Source organism: Lynx rufus, unplaced genomic scaffold, assembly GCF_022079265.1.
Source record: "Lynx rufus isolate CCGP_SWC_20201006 ecotype Redwood Valley unplaced genomic scaffold, mLynRuf1.p SCAF_6, whole genome shotgun sequence".
NCBI classification, from domain to species: Eukaryota; Metazoa; Chordata; class Mammalia; order Carnivora; family Felidae; genus Lynx; species Lynx rufus.
The window spans coordinates 127,627,457-127,645,724 of record NW_025814878.1 but is presented as its reverse complement, the minus strand read 5'-3'; the positions used below and the strand labels follow the sequence as shown (position 1 = coordinate 127,645,724).

At 40.3% G+C, this 18,268-nt stretch overlaps 1 protein-coding gene across 1 annotated transcript in view; it reads left to right on the top strand.

The window, feature by feature from the left end:
* Window positions 1–18,268, top strand: part of LOC124529224 (uncharacterized) — a 299,198-nt gene that overhangs the window by 206,418 nt on the left and 74,512 nt on the right. The window contains exons 16-18 of the mRNA XM_047103062.1: window positions 7,654–7,872; window positions 10,382–10,634; window positions 16,347–16,510. Coding sequence (XP_046959018.1) covers window positions 7,654–7,872; window positions 10,382–10,634; window positions 16,347–16,510 — 636 coding nt within the window. The remainder of the gene's footprint in view (window positions 1–7,653; window positions 7,873–10,381; window positions 10,635–16,346; window positions 16,511–18,268) is intronic.

Below are 18,268 nucleotides of genomic sequence, written 5' to 3'. Positions count from 1 at the left end.
ATTTTCCCTTCTTCTTCACTGAATGCTTTTCTCTAATATGGCAAGCCGCTCTTTGGATGAGCTACCTGAGCCAGAAACTTTGGAACCATTTTAGATTCTTTTCTTTGGGATCCCGAATTCAAACAGTCTCCAAGTCCTGTTCATCTTAGTCAACTGTCTCTCAAATCCATCTCTTTGTCCCTGTCCTACACCCCTCTAATTCCCTTTTCCTCTAAAAGGGCTGCTGTTGGCAAATGCTATTGGCATTTGGGGCATTAAAAGTTGAACTGTTGTCCTTCAATAATGTGTTGAAGTTGTAGGACTTAGTACCTCAACAGGGTTACTGTAAAGGTAAGCTAAAATGTGATCATACTAGAGTAGAGTGGGCCCTTAATCCAATATGGCTGATGTCTTTATTTGTGAAGACACAGATGAACAAAGGAAAGACAGCCATGTAAAACTGGAGACAGAGATTGGATTTTTGCTGCCACTAGGCAAGGAATGCTTGAAGCTACCAGAAGCTGAAGAATCTTTCCTTCTCCACCTCCCCATCCCCTGGAAACTTCAGAGAAAGCATGGCCCTGCCAACACCTTGATTTAAGACTTTTAGACTCCAGAACTGTGAGAGAATACATTTATGTTGTTTAAAACCACCCAATTCGTGGTGATAGTAGCCCTCGAGAACTAACACAGGGGTCAGGAGAAATCTTTATCAGTTGAGACTCTCAAGCACATTTCATGAAGCTTTGTGCCTTTTCTACCCTTCAAGTTATTGTGACAGCAAAGAACACCCATGCCCATACTTCTGAAAGGTCTACAGTTCTGCTCATCATTGAGCAGTACTAATCAGTCATCATCTAAGTCATAATCTGTTCTCCCCTTTGGTCTGAACCTACCCAAACTATTTCCCCCCTGCAGCTAGAGCAGTATCTCTAAAACACAAACATGGCACCCCCCTTCTCCTTCCCCTTTAGTTACTCCAAGGGCTACTAAGAGTGCCAGGATGGAGTGAACACTCTGCAGCATGGCATCCATTAATCAGGCTTCCACCAACAGACCCCTTCACCTACTTGGACTTTCTCCACCCTATGCAACTTATATTCAGCTTTAAAAATGGAACTCTCTTGTCCTGAGCAGTGCATGTGTGATGGAATGCCCTCCTAGCTTTCCCATATACCTCTTCCTCTCATTTGTCTGATTCCTCTTTACCTCATAGGTCTCGGGGGGAAGCCTTCCTTGGCCCAGTTGGAGATAGGTGTCCATCCTATGTTTTCTCATAGCATTCTGTATGTCACTGTAACACTTCTCACCCTGGATTTTGTCCCTGGATTTTATTTGTCTTTTCACTGATCTGTCTCTTCCAATAGAATGAAATTGCTGTGGGTGAGTGACAATGTTGCTCATCTGTGAAAATCCAGAACCTGTGTCTATATTAGTGTTTTGGTGCTGCTTAAAGCAACACAAGTTTATTATTGTACAGTTCTGGAGGTCAGAAGTCTGAAATGGGTCTCACTGAGCTGAACTTAGGGGCCAGCAGAACTACATGTTTTATTTTCTGGATTCTAGGGAGAATGTTTCCTTGCTTGTTCCAGCTCCTAGAAGCTGGTCTTATCCCTTGCCTCATGGCTCCCTTCTTCCATCTTCAAAGCCAAGACATTTGAGACAAGTCTTTCGCCCACTGCCATTCTTCTGGTTCTCCTTCTTGTGGTCTCCCTCTCTCTTCTGCTTTCCCCTCTCACTTTTTAAGGACCCTTGTGAATTCACTGAGCTCACCCAAATAACCCATAATAATCTGCTTTAAACTCAATTGCTTAGCAAACTTAATTCTGTACACTACCTTAATTGTCCTTTGCCATATAATTTAACATAATTGCAGGTTACAAGGATTGGGGTGTGGGCATATTTGGGGGAGGCCATTATTCTGCTTACTACATCATCCCAGGGCCTGACATTTACATTTATTTAATGACGATCTGCTGAATGAATGAGTTGTGTCCAATTAAACCAACTTCCATAAAAGAAGAACCCTTTCCTTCTTTCAGGTTTTGATAAAGGGTCTCTCTTTCAAGCAGGCTACACTTTCTGGTCTTGTTAAACTGATGGAGAGCTCCTAATGGCAAGTCTGGATACAGTGGTTAGAAAACTCTTACCAGTTGTATAAAGTTGGGCAAATCACTTAACTGATTGGGCTTTAGTTCTGCTTTTGAAAAAGTCTGAGGGAATCTGATGAGGTCTTCTCCAACATTAACACAGTATAACCTATCCATGTTTCTTTGATACCCTCATTAGAATGATTCCCTGAAATGCTGAATATTAAGTCTTAGAAAAAACTTCACAGTCACCGAGGGTTCTATGTTCAAAAACTTGATAAATGGAACACAGTGAAAAAAGAAATGAGAAATACCCCCCCCAAGAAGAATTACAAAAAAAATAAAAAAAACAAACAAACTTGATTTTTAAAAATGTTATGTTTATGGGGCACTTGGGTGGCTCAGTCAGTACAGCATCTGACTTTGACTCAGGTCATGATCTCACGGCTCCCAAGTTCGAGCCCCACGTGGGGCTCTGTGCTGACAGCTCAGGCCTGGAACCTGCTTTGGATTCTGGGTCTCTCCCTCTCTCTGCCCCTCCCCCGCTGGTGTTCTCTTTCTCTCTCAAAAATAAATAAGCATTAATTTTTTTTCAGTGCTACACTTAGTGCATGGTTAGTCATACAGAAGAAAGGAATATGGAAATTTTAGTGCCATTTATTGATAGTGACTTGTTAAAAGGATTATTATGCACAGCTGATAAATGGTGGGTTTGGGTTGTATACAAATCCCTAAGGACTCCTATTCACTGTTCAATGTAGAAGAATGCATTCCATGCTTTTTTTTTTTTTTTTCCATAAGGCAATTTGGGTCTTTTTTTTTTTTTTATTATTATTACACTGATGGATCATAGAAATCTTGTTTGATATCGGGTCTCTATAAGGACTGGGCATGGAAAGGGGGATATATGTGTGTCATATGAAATGTGGCTGAAGTTCAGAGAAATAGGTTTCATTTAATAGCTGAATACTGGATGACCTGACCATTCTTCTCAGCCTCTGGCAGCTCACCCTGTGAGCGATAGAGGATTCGCCTGCATGAACCGAGGAGTAGTGGCTGGCCTCAATGTGATTTTGCAGTGATCTGTGTGCTCTCCGGCTTCCTTCATAACCAACAAATCAATTCCCACTATACGTATTACACACCCCAGTGGCAGAGGCCATTTATTATCCTTTTGATGGTCATACTCTTTGTACATAACCAAGAAAGATTACAGGGGAAGGAGAGAACAGTGGAAATGTGGATGAAGATATTGTACAATGGCCCTGCATCTTAGACTATGCCTTGCATGTGTACGAGAATAAAAGAGAGGCTTGCTTTCAAGAAAATGTTGAAACATGGATGCAGAGTTTTCTTTTGAATGAAATCTATTTCAGGAACGACGAATCGAGAGAGGGTTGTGGATGTAATTCTCCGTCGGTACACCCTTGGATTTCAAGTGCAAATTCGAAATGATTGAGAGAAACGGACTGTCACTGTCATATGAGAATTGTCTGTAAGGCTCTCCTTGATGAGTTTTGTTCACCTGATAAGCTTGTTGATAACTTCTTTTTATTTGGCATCATTTGGCATCAACTAATTCCTTTATTAATTTCTAACTCTGAAGTCTGTAATTGTTCAAACTCTAAATGATGGATTCCAGGTTTTTCCTAATTCTTTGGTTCCCGATGTTCGAGTTACCATTGTTAAACGAACAAGTAAAATCAAATATTGAAGTGTGTTAAGCAGGTACAAAGCAATTGAGTATTTTGAGTTAGATATAAATGCTCCACGATGATATTTTAGTATTATTTGTGCCAACTCACATGCCCCAGAAACCAATATGTGTATCTGAATGTGAATGGGAAACATTTATCAGTGAAACTAATAGCAAAAGTATGACTTTATAGTGGGTTCTGTGAATAAACACTTAAACTGCTTAGTCATTTGTCTCAATGGGTATGAAAAGAACAGTGGAAATTTTCAAAGGTCAAATAGGCTACCGTCTCTTCTGTTTTGCATCATTTGAGATTTTCTGGTGTTTTGCAGACAACACAATGCCAAATCTGCATTTGATTTTCTCTTCTCTTTGAAGGGGCAAAACAGCAACGGAATAATTAACTGAAGAGGAGCTGGCACAGACTATTTTGCTTTAGGAGGGTAGAAAGTTCTGGGTTTCATTTCACATGATGATAAATGTAGCAAGGTATTCTGGAATCCTCCTATGAGGACTCTGTTACCAATGGTAAACCCAAACCTCTCAGGGGCCTGTTTCCTGTTTAGCTGTTCCTCGTTTGTATAATTGAAAAGCATGCTCACTACAGACTCCGCACGGAGTTCTGGGTTAGATGATGGTCTACATCTTCATGGCAAAATACAGACCCGAACAACAAAGGAACGGTCGATGTCAAATTCAGTGCCTCCTTCGTCCGGTGCAGACCAGAAGGCTAAAGTCTTGGGTTGGAATTCTGAGAACAATATGTTTCTTTTGTTTGTTTGTGTGTTTTGTTTTTTACTTTCTGTTGTCGTCCGTTTGGTCTTTGTTCCCCCAAAGGCTCTTAGTTCTATTATTTATCTTCTCCTTTTCATGGTGCAATTATCATCGTATTTAACAGTCTTCAGAGAGAGATGAGCTTTTGCATATACAATCTTGTGTATCTCTCTATGAATCCCATTTCTTTTATGTTCTCACACTGCCTCGACTTGTTTTGGTTTTATCATTGTTCCTGAACTACTTCGTATCATACTAGCTTCTTCTTTGGTAAGATGTTTTTAATCCGGACCATTTTTGGTTGAGGAATTTCCCAAATTATTCTAGAAACATATTCTAGAGCAGAATCAGACAGGCTAAGCTTCCAAGACAGGACTTGGAATCTAGTTATTATAAAGATCAATTACTGATTCAACAAAACCAACATTTTATTAAGCTGGTGGTGGTATATACTGATGATATTTACTGCTTGAGTTAAATAACATATGCATCTCCTGTTTATATCTCTTTAAAATGAAAGAATCATGTCAACTGCTATATTTCTTAGGCTTGATGGAAGGCCAGCCTATTTCAAAGCAGCTCTGGTAAATATTGGAAGAGGGGAAAGAGGGTGAAAGCGTGGATTGAGTATTTACTATTTTGTGATGACAGTGCAGATTCACACTGTTCAAAATGTTTTACATCTGTTAATTTGGTCATTATACTGACCCTGGCTTATGGGGTACTATCACTACTCCCCTTTTCCATATGAGCAAACTGAGGCATAGATAGGAATTCTATGTAGACATTGAGGCTTTGGGCATTTGAGTCCAGAGTTTGTATTTCTAGTCGGTAAGCTATGGGAACCCTACTGTGTACTCCCTGCACATTTTCTTGGGATTAGGTGGGGAACAAGTTCTGCCTCGACAGTTAGTTTCAAATACTTCTTCATCTTCTTTCCTGCAAAAGCTCTAATTTTATAAACTTTGAAAACATCGTTTTATCCCAATACCAAACAGAGAGGAAACTGAAGCTAAGTCAGAACACCTTGCATGTAATTATTTTACATTTAGTTTCACCTGAAAATGTCAGTATAGTGTTAAAGAATAAAAGACTTTTTAAGTTTCAAACTTTCATTACCATAGTTTTAGTGATATATTAACAATGCATTTCAATTTTTAAAATAAGATAGTTAAGGGACACATGTACTCCAATGTTTATAGCGACGCTTTCGACAATAGCCAAATTATGGAAAGAGCCTACATGTCCATCAACTGATGAATGGATAAAGAAGATGTGGTTTATGTATACAATGGAATACTACTTGGCAATGAGAATGAAATCATGCCATTTTCAGCAACATGGATGGAACCGGAAGGTGTCATGCTAAGTGAAATAAGTCAGAGAAAGATAATGTATGTTTTCACTCATATGCAGAACTTGAGAAACTTAACAGACCATGGGGGAAGGGAAGGGGAAAAAATAGTTACAGAGAAGGAGGGAGGCAAACCATAAGAGACTCTTAAATACAGAGAACACACTGAGGGTTGATGAGGGGCGGGTGGCAGAGAGGGAAAAATGGGTGATGGGCATTGAGGAGGGCACTTGTTGGGAGGAGCACTGGATGTTGTATGAAAGCGATGAACCACGGCAATCCACCCCCAAAACCAAGAGCACACTTTACACACTCTATGTTAGCCAATTTGACAATAAATTATATTAGAATATAAAATAAAATAAGTAAAATAAAATAAAAATAAATAAAATAAGATAGTCAACTTTATATTTTTAATTTAAAAAAATAAACTATTTTTTGAGAGTGTGGAGGAGGGGCGGAGAGAGCGGGAGACAGAGGATCTGAAACAAGGTCTGTGTGGACAGTGGAGAGCCTGATGCAGGGCTGGAACTCACAAACCTTGAGATCGTGACCTGAGCTGAAATCGACAGTCGGATACTTAACCACCTGAGCCTCCCAGGCACCCCGAAATAGTTAAATGTTTAACAGGTTATAACCAAAAATGAAATCTCATTTTAATAAAGAAGGATCATCGTGGGTAGGTGAGATAAGCAGGGATATATTACAGATTTTAAAGATTTTTAAAAATAAGTTTATTCTTTATAATAGTTCCTTTTCATATTTCTTTTAACATTTTGTATTGTTGTAAAAATACACATAACATAAAAATTTATCATTGTCACCATTTTGAAGTACCGTTCAGCAATGCTAAGTGCATTCCCATCATCGTGCAGCCGATCTCCACAATTTCCTCATCTTGCAGAACTGAAACTTTATACCATCAACCCCCGCCCCCGTCCCCAGACCCTGGAAAACTGCATTCTGCTTTCTATCTTTGTGAATTTGACTATTCTAGCTCCCACTCGTAAGTTAGCCCTACAGTATTTGTCTCTTTGTGACTGGCTTGAGTCACTTAGCATAATGTCCTCTGGATCGAGCCACGTGGCAGCACGTGCTAGTTTCCTTTCTTTTTAAGGCTGAATAATTCATTTGGTGGACACGTGGGCGGCTTCTGCCTTTTGGCTGTAGTGAATAATGCTATGCACACGGGTGTGCAAATATCGGTGCGAGATTCTGCCTTGCATCCTTTTGGCTACCTACCCAGGAGGGGTATTGCTGGATCATATGTCAATTCTCATTTTCATTGTTTGAGGGCCTGCCATGCCTTCTGTGTTCCCTAGCAAGCCTCCATTTTATGTTCTTACCGACAGGGCACAAGAGTTCCTATTTTTTCACATCCTCATCAACACTTGCTATTTTATGGCCTTCTTTTTCTTTTCCTCCTTTCTTCTTTTTCCTCTTCTTCCTCTTCGTCTTCTTCTCCTCCTTTGCCTCCTTCTCCTCCTTCTGCACTTTTTTCTATTTTTGACAGTAGTCGTCCTAATAGGTGTGAGGCGATATCTCACCGTGATTTTGATTTCCATTCCTGGGTGCATGCTTCTTTCCATGTTCCCTGGGGATCCTCCATCAGAGCCGAAAGAAATAGAGATCACCTGAGCCCAAGTATTTCAGGAATAGTCTCGTTCAATTTTACTTCCACAGTGTCTTTATTATCATTTCAAAATATTTTACTGCTGGTTGTCCTGGAAGCTCAGGATTCATCATTTCTTTGTGTGTAGGTGTTCCTCGGTTGCTGATGGTACTGGATCTAGAGAATTCTTCAAGCACCTTCATTTCGGGATGGTGTCGGCGTTCTCGGAACTGCAATTCGCTGAGTGGAGAAGCCAGGGCTTCTGGTACATCATCCTACTGATGGCATCTCTCTGGTTCCTGCGGCTCTACCTCCATTACCTTAGCCAGTGGCTTTTCCTCCAGGCCATTTCAATTCCTGTTACAAAGTGAGTGCCTTCCCTTGAAAGTTAAAGCGGTGCATTTTCGTCTTGATAGGCCAAATGAGAGTACAGAACTCCTCTCCGTCCACGTAGCACAAGACCTAAAATGCAGCAGAGACCCAGGATTTGGAAAGACAAAAAAATGTCTTTATCTCAGAGCAGGAACGTCTATTGCATTCTCATCTTCTGGGCCTCGATTTACAAATACGTAACTGGCACATCGATATTTATTTCAAATTGAACAGAGTCAAGGATGTTCTAATATCTGAGCAGAATCCAAAAAGGAGTTTAGCAACAGTGTTTTATTCTGTTTTGATTTTATCACAGTGACTCTGGCTGAGAGTAGTTTAGAAGTAATGTAAGTATGATTTATCACCTATACGCACAGAGGCAAAGATTGCTTCTTCTGCAAAGTGATTGAATTCAAACAATTACCAAACTCAAGCCCAGGCAGCTTTCCGGGCCATTATACCCTGGAAAAAGATGACACTTTACAGGTTATCTCTCCATAAACATGATTCCATAGATGGTATAGATAAACAAACAGATAGAAATCAATATAAGTAAAATTCATTTTCCCAAATGTAGATGTTCCAGATAAAAGTAAAGATGTGTGTATATCTTTCTTTTTTTTTTTTTAACATTTATTTATTATTGAGAGACAGAGAGAGACAGCATGAGCAGGGCAGGGGCAAAGAGAGAGGGAGACACAGTATCTGAAGCAGGCTCCAGGCTCTGAGCTGTCAGCACAGAGCCCGACGCGGGGCTCGAACCCACAAACGCGAGATCATGACCTGAGCCGAAGTTGGATGCTTAACCGACGGAGCCACTCAGGCGCCCTTTTTGTTTTTTTTAAATTTTTTTTAAGATATGTGTATATTTTCAACTAAGAGGACTGCATACAACTTTAAGACACTATGAAAAAGAATGTGTGTGTATACTATATACACACAGATGTGGTTTTTTGTCATGTCTTGAAATTAAGTCACAAATACACGAATGCTCTAGAATATGCACATTTACATATAATAAATTACTGTAGCTTCACAGGAGATTTTTTACCTAGCTATTATTTTTCTTCCTTTCTTCTCTTTTTTTTCCCCTCTCTCCCTTTTTCCCTTTCTTCTGTGTGAGGGCTTCCAAAGCAGAAGGGACAAATGTTGTATGCTCGAGCTAGTTGCTTTTTGCTAACGGCTCTTTTACTTCTTCAATTAAAAAAAAAATAGCTTTATCTTTATTGGCTGCTAGTAACATGGGACTGTGAGAAAAATACCTGGGCAGCCTAGTTGATCTGATTTCTTAAGCATCAGAAGACCCAAGATATGATAGGATATTTTGTCTAGATCTGTAGGCTCGAATCCTGCATTAGCTTCACATCAAACTGTAGTTGTGAGACAAGACAATAACTACAGCCACAATGAGCATTTCTCCTGCTCTGACTCTATGTTGGGCCCTCGGCTAAGAAATCTACACACATTACTTCATTTGATATTCACATCTGCATAGGAAGGAAGCATAAAGCTTCCGTCAAAGCAAAGGTCAAGGAGTAGATAAAATGAAGAGCTCTTTTTAGTAGAGAGCTGCTAAGTAGGATACACAAGCAGAATTACAAAGGCTGAAATGCAGGGGAGGGAAAATTTAGAGCACAGTGAAGTCTCACTTTGCATGGAAAAAAGGTGCCAAGGCCTGGGTCAGTCTGTACTGGGCCTGCCTTGGATTCAACCCTTAGGTTTTTAGGTTGTGTCACACTGTCCCTTTTAGAACAACTAAGAGATGCCCTATTTTTGTTGTTAGTAGAGCAGCGTTGTTTTGTATTTAAGGGTATATCTAGAGGAATCACAGGAAAACTAATCACGTACGCTAAAGCTCAGAAGAGTTATTAGACTGATTTGTATTTCTGGTCCCTATCAGAGGTTGACCCATGGCTAGGTACACTGATATATTTTGCATTTCAAATAGCCTACCTGTCAGTATGTGTTACTCGCAGGGCAGTTTTTATAGAATATAGAATGCTCTGCTCAGTGGATAGAATTGATATTCTTTCTATTGTTGCCTATGATACAAGAGCCATGGACAAGCTAGAAATAGCCTTTTACTGGAAAGTGAACTGTTGGGGTGGTACTTTGGGGTAGGGAAAGGTGAAGTTTCCTAACACCCGATTTGGGGGTAGTATTAAGTGTCATTGTTTGTATATTAAAAAAAAGAGGGGCGCCTGGGTGGCGCAGTCGGTTAAGCGTCCGACTTCAGCCAGGTCACGATCTCGCGGTCCGGGAGTTCGAGCCCCGCGTCGGGCTCTGGGCTGATGGCTCAGAGCCTGGAGCCTGTTTCCGATTCTGTGTCTCCCTCTCTCTCTGCCCCTCCCCCGTTCATGCTCTGTCTCTCTCTGTCCCAAAAATAAATAAATGTTGAAAAAAAAAAAAAAGAAAATGTGTCATTTAAAAAATTATTTTGTGTGCCTGGCATCTTGTATAATTTCTCTTGTTTACATGAGTGTGTTTGCTTTGTTCTCCTGCAGATTCCATTTCTCCCCTTTCACGGTTGAGCTTTGCTACCCATCTTCCTCACTTGCCATCAAAGAAGAGTTGCTCGTAGTTGTGGTGGGTCCTTTAATGCTGAATGCAGTGATACTTCCTTTGGTTCTGATCAGATGGGGCTGTCAGCTACTGTTTGCCTCCTGCCCTGATGTCTTGTCAAAATTAATCATTACCATGGGACTATGGACAGTTCTAGACCCATTGGCCGTGTTTATAGTGGATACTGTCCTCGGGGTAAGTCAAGTAAAATAATCGGGATATGAGTTCTTGACATAGAATTTAGCTTCAGTGCATGAATCAGCTGACATGAGAGGTTTCAAGAATCATGAGCAATTCACTATGTATCTTAAATTGAAGTTATTAAGCTTTCCACATCATAAAAAAATTCTGGATGTCTATTATTATCCATTGATGTGTTTTTAGCATCTTAAATGAACATTTGCAAAATAAGCAAGAAATAATGTTGGAGATCAGATCCAAACTAATTTTGGTGCATTTTCAAAAAAAAAACAAAAAAACCTATTACAGCGAAGTCTTATTTGTAACTTTTTGTTGGTAACTTACTTTTTAATAGTAAGGATTTTCATTGCCAAACTTTATTTAAAAAGTAATCATACAGTGGTTCCTTCAATTGGTTAGATTATTTATTTGCTTTGTGATCAACGACTCTTCTGTAATAAACACACTCAAGAAGAAGAAGAGCTTTTTAGACAATTCTAGGTAATAAATAAAATATAAAGCCTTCGTCCATAGGCATTTATTTTGACTTTTGTGATGCTAATAAAAGGAAAGGAAATCTGAATTTTAACTAAATTTTTGTATTGTAGATCTGGCTATGAAATATAGCCCCAAGCAAGAGAGCGAACGGATACTATAAATAAATCAATATGATCAAATATTCATTTAAAATTATCTCAATTTATCGAATAATATTCTACAATGGGTATATTTCTCCTATCAGGAAGAAAAAGGAAGGTTTCCCGATGGGTTTACATAGGTTGAGACTGTATTCATTGTGCCAAGCAGATCAAAGAGGTGGGGCATTTTGATGGACTCTACTTGTTAAGTGTTTGAAATGTGCTTTTAGAACTAAAGACCAAATTGGTATTCAAACTGCATCGTGAAGATAGCGTCCTGGGTGCTGTGGTAGACAGCTAGGATGGGCAAAGCCGGTCACTGTTTTATTTCTGTCTCTCAGGTCGCACAATGCTGCAGCAGGTTTTCTCAAGGATCCTGGGCTTGCATCACTTGGGGGTCTTATTAAATGCAAATTCTGATTCGGCAGCTGGAGTGTGGCATTCTGCATTTTAACAGATTCCTAGGCGACACCAGAGATGTCGGCTCCATGGGCCAGACCGCACCGTGACAGGGTGCCGGATGTTTTACTGAGAAGGCCTCTCTCCCTTTCCTTTGTTTGCTAGGTGGGGCTTTCACTTCTTCTGGGTTCCTGGGTTGTTCTCAACAAGACCGGGACCTAGGTGCACTGAGTCCCTTAATGGGTTGTTAGGCTTTGTGTGGGCATTCTGCCTGCGTATTTGGCATTAGAATGACCTCTGCTAGAAAGGCTTAGAACCTGCAGATAAGTGCAGTAGTTGACCCTGCGACCATGTAGATCATTTAACATTATTAAAATGAATTAAAATCAATGCACATTGAACCTACCAATGTATCTAGTTTCTTGTCCCACTGCTGAGGATTTGGGGAAGGGCCACATACCAAGGACAGTTGATTAGTGTTTGGAAGGCCCGATTGTTTCCACGTTCAAACCTGCAACTACCCTCTTAAGCCTCAATACCGTCTAACACCTCGATGAGAGGTCCGAAGAGGTTGTGTTTTCAACCCCATCTCTAAGTGTTTCCACCCTGATCGTTGGCCGCATTTCTGATTCTGAGTGGATTGAGCTGGAGCCAGTTGGACTTTGTCCACATTCCCACTTCCCTCAGACCCCAGGTGAGAGAGGACGAGACCACGCCCTCAAGGTTGGTTGAGCAGGAAGTGTAGAGAAACATGCTGTGGACATTCCGGTAGCATCATGTTCCATGGCATCTCAGAATGCCTTCCAGAGGCCTGAGGTGCGTATTGAGCAGATGGGGCGCCGGTGTGATCTGCGACACCACATGTGAAGCCATTTGGAGAGGATGAGTGGCTGTGTCTATGATCTTCTGAGATCTCCTCGTACAGAATCTCTGCAGCCCTCTCGGAATGGCTTTCTGTATTCCAGTCGAGTCCTCTAGAGAGATTAATAGCTGAAGGGTCCACTGTATCAAAGGCAGCTGACACAACGAGCAGTCTTAATATACTCTGGGGCCTCTGATGTAATCTATAGGAAAGTAGCCTCCAGCAGGGCCATCTCAGAACCAGTTCAGAGGTCTGTAACCCGATGGAAGCTGACTTGGACTCTAATAGATGAGTATGGCACCCATATCCTTCTCCACTTGGAAAGAAAAGCTGAAGGCTCGTTCCCCATCTGCACAATTATTGATTCTCCAATTAGAATCCATCATGCTTCATTGCAGATGACATCTAATTTTTCTGTCTTTAGAAAAAAAAAAAACTTTAAAGCTGCATGTAACCCACAGAGCAGCAGCACTGGAGTCTACACATGGACACTCCCAATAACTAAATCTAAATACACTTTTTAGCATGCTCTCCAGGGGCGCCTGGGTGGCTCAGTCGGTTGAGCGTCCGACTTCGGCTCAGGTCATGATCTCATGCTTCATGGGTTTGAGCCCTGCGTCGGGCTCTGTGCTGACAGCTCAGAGCCTGGAGCCTGCTTCGGATTCTGTGTCTCCCTCTCTCTCTCTGCCCCTCTTCTGTTCGCGCTTTTTCTCTCTCTCAAAAATAAATACACGTTAAAGAAATTTTTAAACAAACAAACAAAGAACCAGCAAACAAGCTCTCCAGTGATGGAACAGCGCACCAAGTTTTCGAGGTGCTTCTCTAAAGCAGTGGTTCACAAAACGAGGTCACTGGACCAATGGCATCCGTTTTACCAGGGAACTTAACTGCAGTGCAAATTGAAATGTAAAATCTCAGGCCCTGCACCAAATCTGTGGAGGCAGAAAGTCTGGGAAGGAGCCCAGCCTCTGAGAAGGGGTTACTGTGTTTTAACAAGTCTTCCAGATGATTCTCATGCTCATTAAATTTAGAGAACTACTGTTCCACATGCCTTCATAGTTATCCCAGACTGAATGTCACTCATGAGACTGGAGTTGTCTCGGTTCATACTTCCGGTTCTTTGAGCCCTTCTTTTTAGCAGATAAGCCCAGGGATCACTTGTATTGGATCCTGGTAGGCCTGCCAAGAGAGAGGCTACCTTATTTTCCTGATAGGTTTTGTTCTGGATCAATTTTTTTTTTTTATGGCAATCTAAAAGGAGATGTGGCAGATGCAATGGTTTGAGGCTGAGGCATTGAGTGGCTGTTGATGGTGCTAATAACATTTTGTTAGTCTCTCAGTTTGCTGGTTCAGAAGTTGGCAATGAATTCCCAGACCCCCATTGATGATACAACAGTTCCATTGAGTTCATAAATTCTTTCTGTGCCTAAGCCCCAATCTAGATAAAAAGTAGAGGAAGCATTTGCTATTGAATGTTTTAATTGATCAGCATGTATTTATTGACTATACAATCTCTGCCCGGGATTTTCTCTTTCTTTTAAGTTTATTCATTTATGTGGGGGTGGAGGGGAAAGGGCAGAGGGAGAGAAAGGGAGGGAGAGAGAATCCCAAGCAAGCTCCAAGTTGCCAATGCAGAGCCCACCGCAGGGTTGGAACTCGCAAAACCGTGAGATCCTGACCTGAGCCGAAACCAAGGGTCGGATGCTTAACCGACTGAGCCACCCAGGTGTCCCTCTCTGCGCAGGATTTTAAAAGAAACAGAATAAGTTTGAGGTTGTTTCTGCCCTCCGTATAGATAGTGAGAAAAGAATAGCACATAAGAACCAAGATCAAACAAAAGGTAGAATACAAGTGTCTTCCTTCAGCCAATCATTCTTGAAAATCCATCAGAAATGATCATGGAAGAGCATGGTAATAGAGCGATTTCCAAGGGGAAATTGGGTTCTGGTCCCATCTCTGCCATTTGTCAGGCAGATGACGTTGGATAAGTCAGTTAACCTCTTCAGTCTTCACCTTCTTCATATGTATCACAAAAAAAGTAATAACACCTACAAATAGTGACACCTACCATACTCGTTGCACAGTATTGTTGGGACAGCCAGCTGGAAATGCACTTTGAAAAATGTAAGGCACCTCACATCAAAGATGAAAAGAATGAGGATAAAGATTGTAATGAAGTGATACGACTTACGCTCTGTATACAACATCAGGTAGAACAGCCGTGGCCCCAGTGATCCAGGCAGGAACTTACAACCTAACTGGAGAATCACACACAAAGAGGAAGTATGGGCAGTGTGTTCTGAGTGCCTTCTGGTAGGCCTATCATCATTCCCTTATATCCTTTAAATCTTTGTTCAAATGGCGCCTTTTCTGATTGCAGTATTTAATAATACACCCCCATCCCTCCTACACTTTTTTCTGCTTTACGTTTTTCTTCGAGATTCTATCTTATACGCCATATGTATCACTTAATCTTACTTACATGCCTACTATCACTTCCTTCCCCTCTCCCCAACCCCCAACTTAAAAGTAAGCTCCAAAAACAGGGCTTTCGTCCAATTTTACTCACTGTTTTACCTCCAGAGCTTAGTGACACATGATGGGCGTTCACAACAATGTGTGTGGATCAAACGAGTGATCAACATCTATTGATTAGATTATGTTATTGGCATCAAATATATATCTTTGGTTTGTTTGTTTGTTTTTTCAGCAGTGAATACTGCGTCTATTTCTCTTCCTTTAAGAAATAGTAGAAAGATAAGATCTAGAAGAGGAGAGGTATACGGCAACACTTACAGATCTTCTGCCTAAAGTCCAAGTGACGGTTCTGTATTCTGCAAGGTAGACTGAGTAACACGTACAGAATATAAAAATCAAAGTTTTGGCATGACAGTGAAAGAAACGACAGTTGGGAGTCAGAAGATCTGACTTCTAGTCATTGCCCACATGTTAAAGGATGGTAAAGGGAAAATACAGATTAACCTCTCTAGGCTTCTGATTTTATCTATACATATGTGATATGGATTAGTTTTGAACATGCCCTTTTAAGCTATACTTATATAGTTGCCTGTTTCAAAAGTGAAGAAATTCTTCCTCCTTTCTTACATTGAAGAAAACATACCTTATTTACATTTATATTGCATATTACTTCCACCTGATATCAGAGTCATAATTACAGAACATTTATGTTTTATAAAACTCAAAGGTCAAAGATGTCAAATGACAATGTTCTAGGTCCTCAACATTTAATATTGTTTTTAAAGACCTCATTGCCTTGTATTTATTTCAAACTCAGTAGAGGATATGCTTTTCCTTGTCTCTAATAAGGACTTATTGTTAAATTGACCTAATGTAAACTTTGGTTTCCAAGCTCACATTAAATAGCCTGATAACTTTTTTATAAGTTTCTAAAATAAGCCATCTATTTTATGCATAGCACAAATTAAATTCCTTTCAAATCTGCTTCAGAGAGAAAGGGATCTTTCCACCATCATATTTAATTTCTTCATATCTTGTGCTCATTAAATTCAGAAGTTAATAGTACATAAATAATATATGGCTTTCACTTTATGAATTGCATGTAGAGTGTACACATTTAAAAGCTTATAGGGAAAACGAGGAGAAAAAAAACCCTAGCAAACCAGCCATGAAAGCCAAGGGGTTTTCTTTTCCTTTACAGCTGAAGATCTGGTGGTCTTTACTACCCTGAAAATTCAATTTAAAAACAAATTGTGGTATCATATGGTTTTTTGTGTATAAAATTAATCTCGCTTGATGATCAGTGTTTCCATCCTAATTTTTTTTTTTATTTGTATTTTTTTCCCTCAGCGGCTTACACAGAATGGGGAGACTCCCGTAGCTGACGCAGCAAAGCTGTACTGGGTGTTTGTAAGAACCATGCAGTCGGGAATTCTCGGTGTCATGCTCACAGTGCTAATTTACATCCTCCTGTTCATCATTTCTTCTTTGATTTTATATTTGTACTGTCTCAGGTAAGGTGCTTCAATCTTTTTTTGGGTCTTTAGAGTGTTCAGTCTTGTTCTGCAGTCAGGCTGTGAGACTATGGTTGAAGAAGAGAAGTTAGAATCACATCTACCCATCTAAGATAGAAATGTCCTTGTTTGTAGCAACTGTAATGAAAATCAGCTGAGAAATTAATTGACTTTTGGGGGAAGATTTCTCCATAATGGAGAGATCACATTTTTCTGCAAATCATTATACTTAGTGCTTCCAACTAGGGGCCAACAAGAAACAAGGAGTAATCCCGTGATACCCAAAATATTCTGGTAAGTTTCCTGGGCAGCTCATGTAAAATTCTTTTTTTCTCCTCCTTCCAACCCACTCTCTTTCCATTCTTCCTGCCCCCACCAGAATCACCAATAGAAGAATCATCCTACAGCTTTTATCCTGAATGTCATAGGGTCTGGCTTTCCAGTTTGCTCATTTGGCAAGCAATGTATGTGAATGAAAAAAGATGAGAGAAGCAACAAATTTGAGGCAGCACGAAAAGGGCTAGGAACACATTTCACTCTGTTGATGGTGTCCTTTGTTGTGTAGAAGCTTTCGAGTTGGAAATAGTCCCACTTACTCAATTTTGCCTTAGTTGCCTATATTTTCAAAAGCCATTTTCATATCCGTGTAATCGTTGTCAAATACAATGTCATGAAGCTGGACATCCATTTGCATGTGGATATCCAGTTTTCTCAGCACCATTTGTTGAAAAGACCATCCATTACCCACTGTATATTCTTGGCATCCTTGTTGAAGTTTGGTTGACTGCATATGCGTGGATTTATTTCTGGGATCTTTAGTCTGTTCTATTGGTCTAAATGTCTGTATTTATGCCATTACCACACTGTCTTAATTACTGTATCGTTGTAACATAATCCAGCAACTCCACTTCTAGAGATTTATCCAAAAGAAATACAATCAGGATCTCAAAGAGATATTAGCACTCCCATGTTCATTGCAGCATTATCCACAATTGCCAAGATAGAAAAACAACCTAAATGTTCAACAGCAGATGAATGGATAAAAAAATATTGTGGAGGGGCGCCTGGGTGGCTTAGTCAGTTGAGTGTCTGACTTCAGCTCAGGTCATGATTTCATGTTCATGGGTTCGAGACCCACGTCAGGCTCTGTGCTGACAGTTTGCTCAGAGCCTGGAGCCTGCTTTGGCTTCTGTGTCTCTTTCTCTCTTGCTCCTTCCCCACTTGTGCTTTGTCTCTCAAAAATAAATAAATGTTAAAAAAATAAGAAAAAAAGAAAATGTTGTGGACACACACAATGGAATATTATTCAGCTTTGGAAAAGAAGGATGTCTTGCAATATGTGACAATGTGGAAGAACCTTGAGAACATTATGCTAAATGAAATAAGCCAGTCACAGGAACACAAATACTACATGATTCTACTTATATGAAGCATCTAAAATAGTCAAAGTCATAGAAGCATAGAGTGGCGTGGTGATTGTTAGGGTCTAATGGGGAGGGGGAAATAGAGAATTGCTTTACAGCAGACATAAAGTTTCACTTACGCAAGATGATTTAGTTTTGAGATCTGCTGTACAACATCATGCCTATAATTAACAATACTCTATTATACACTTAAAGATTATTAAGAGAGTATATTTCATGTTAAGTGTTCTTACCATAATTAACAAAGAAAAAAGTGCTAGGAGGAGGTCAACACAAGTGTCTCTGAGAGCATACATAGAGCAAAGGAACCAAACAGGTCTGGAAGAGGATTGGG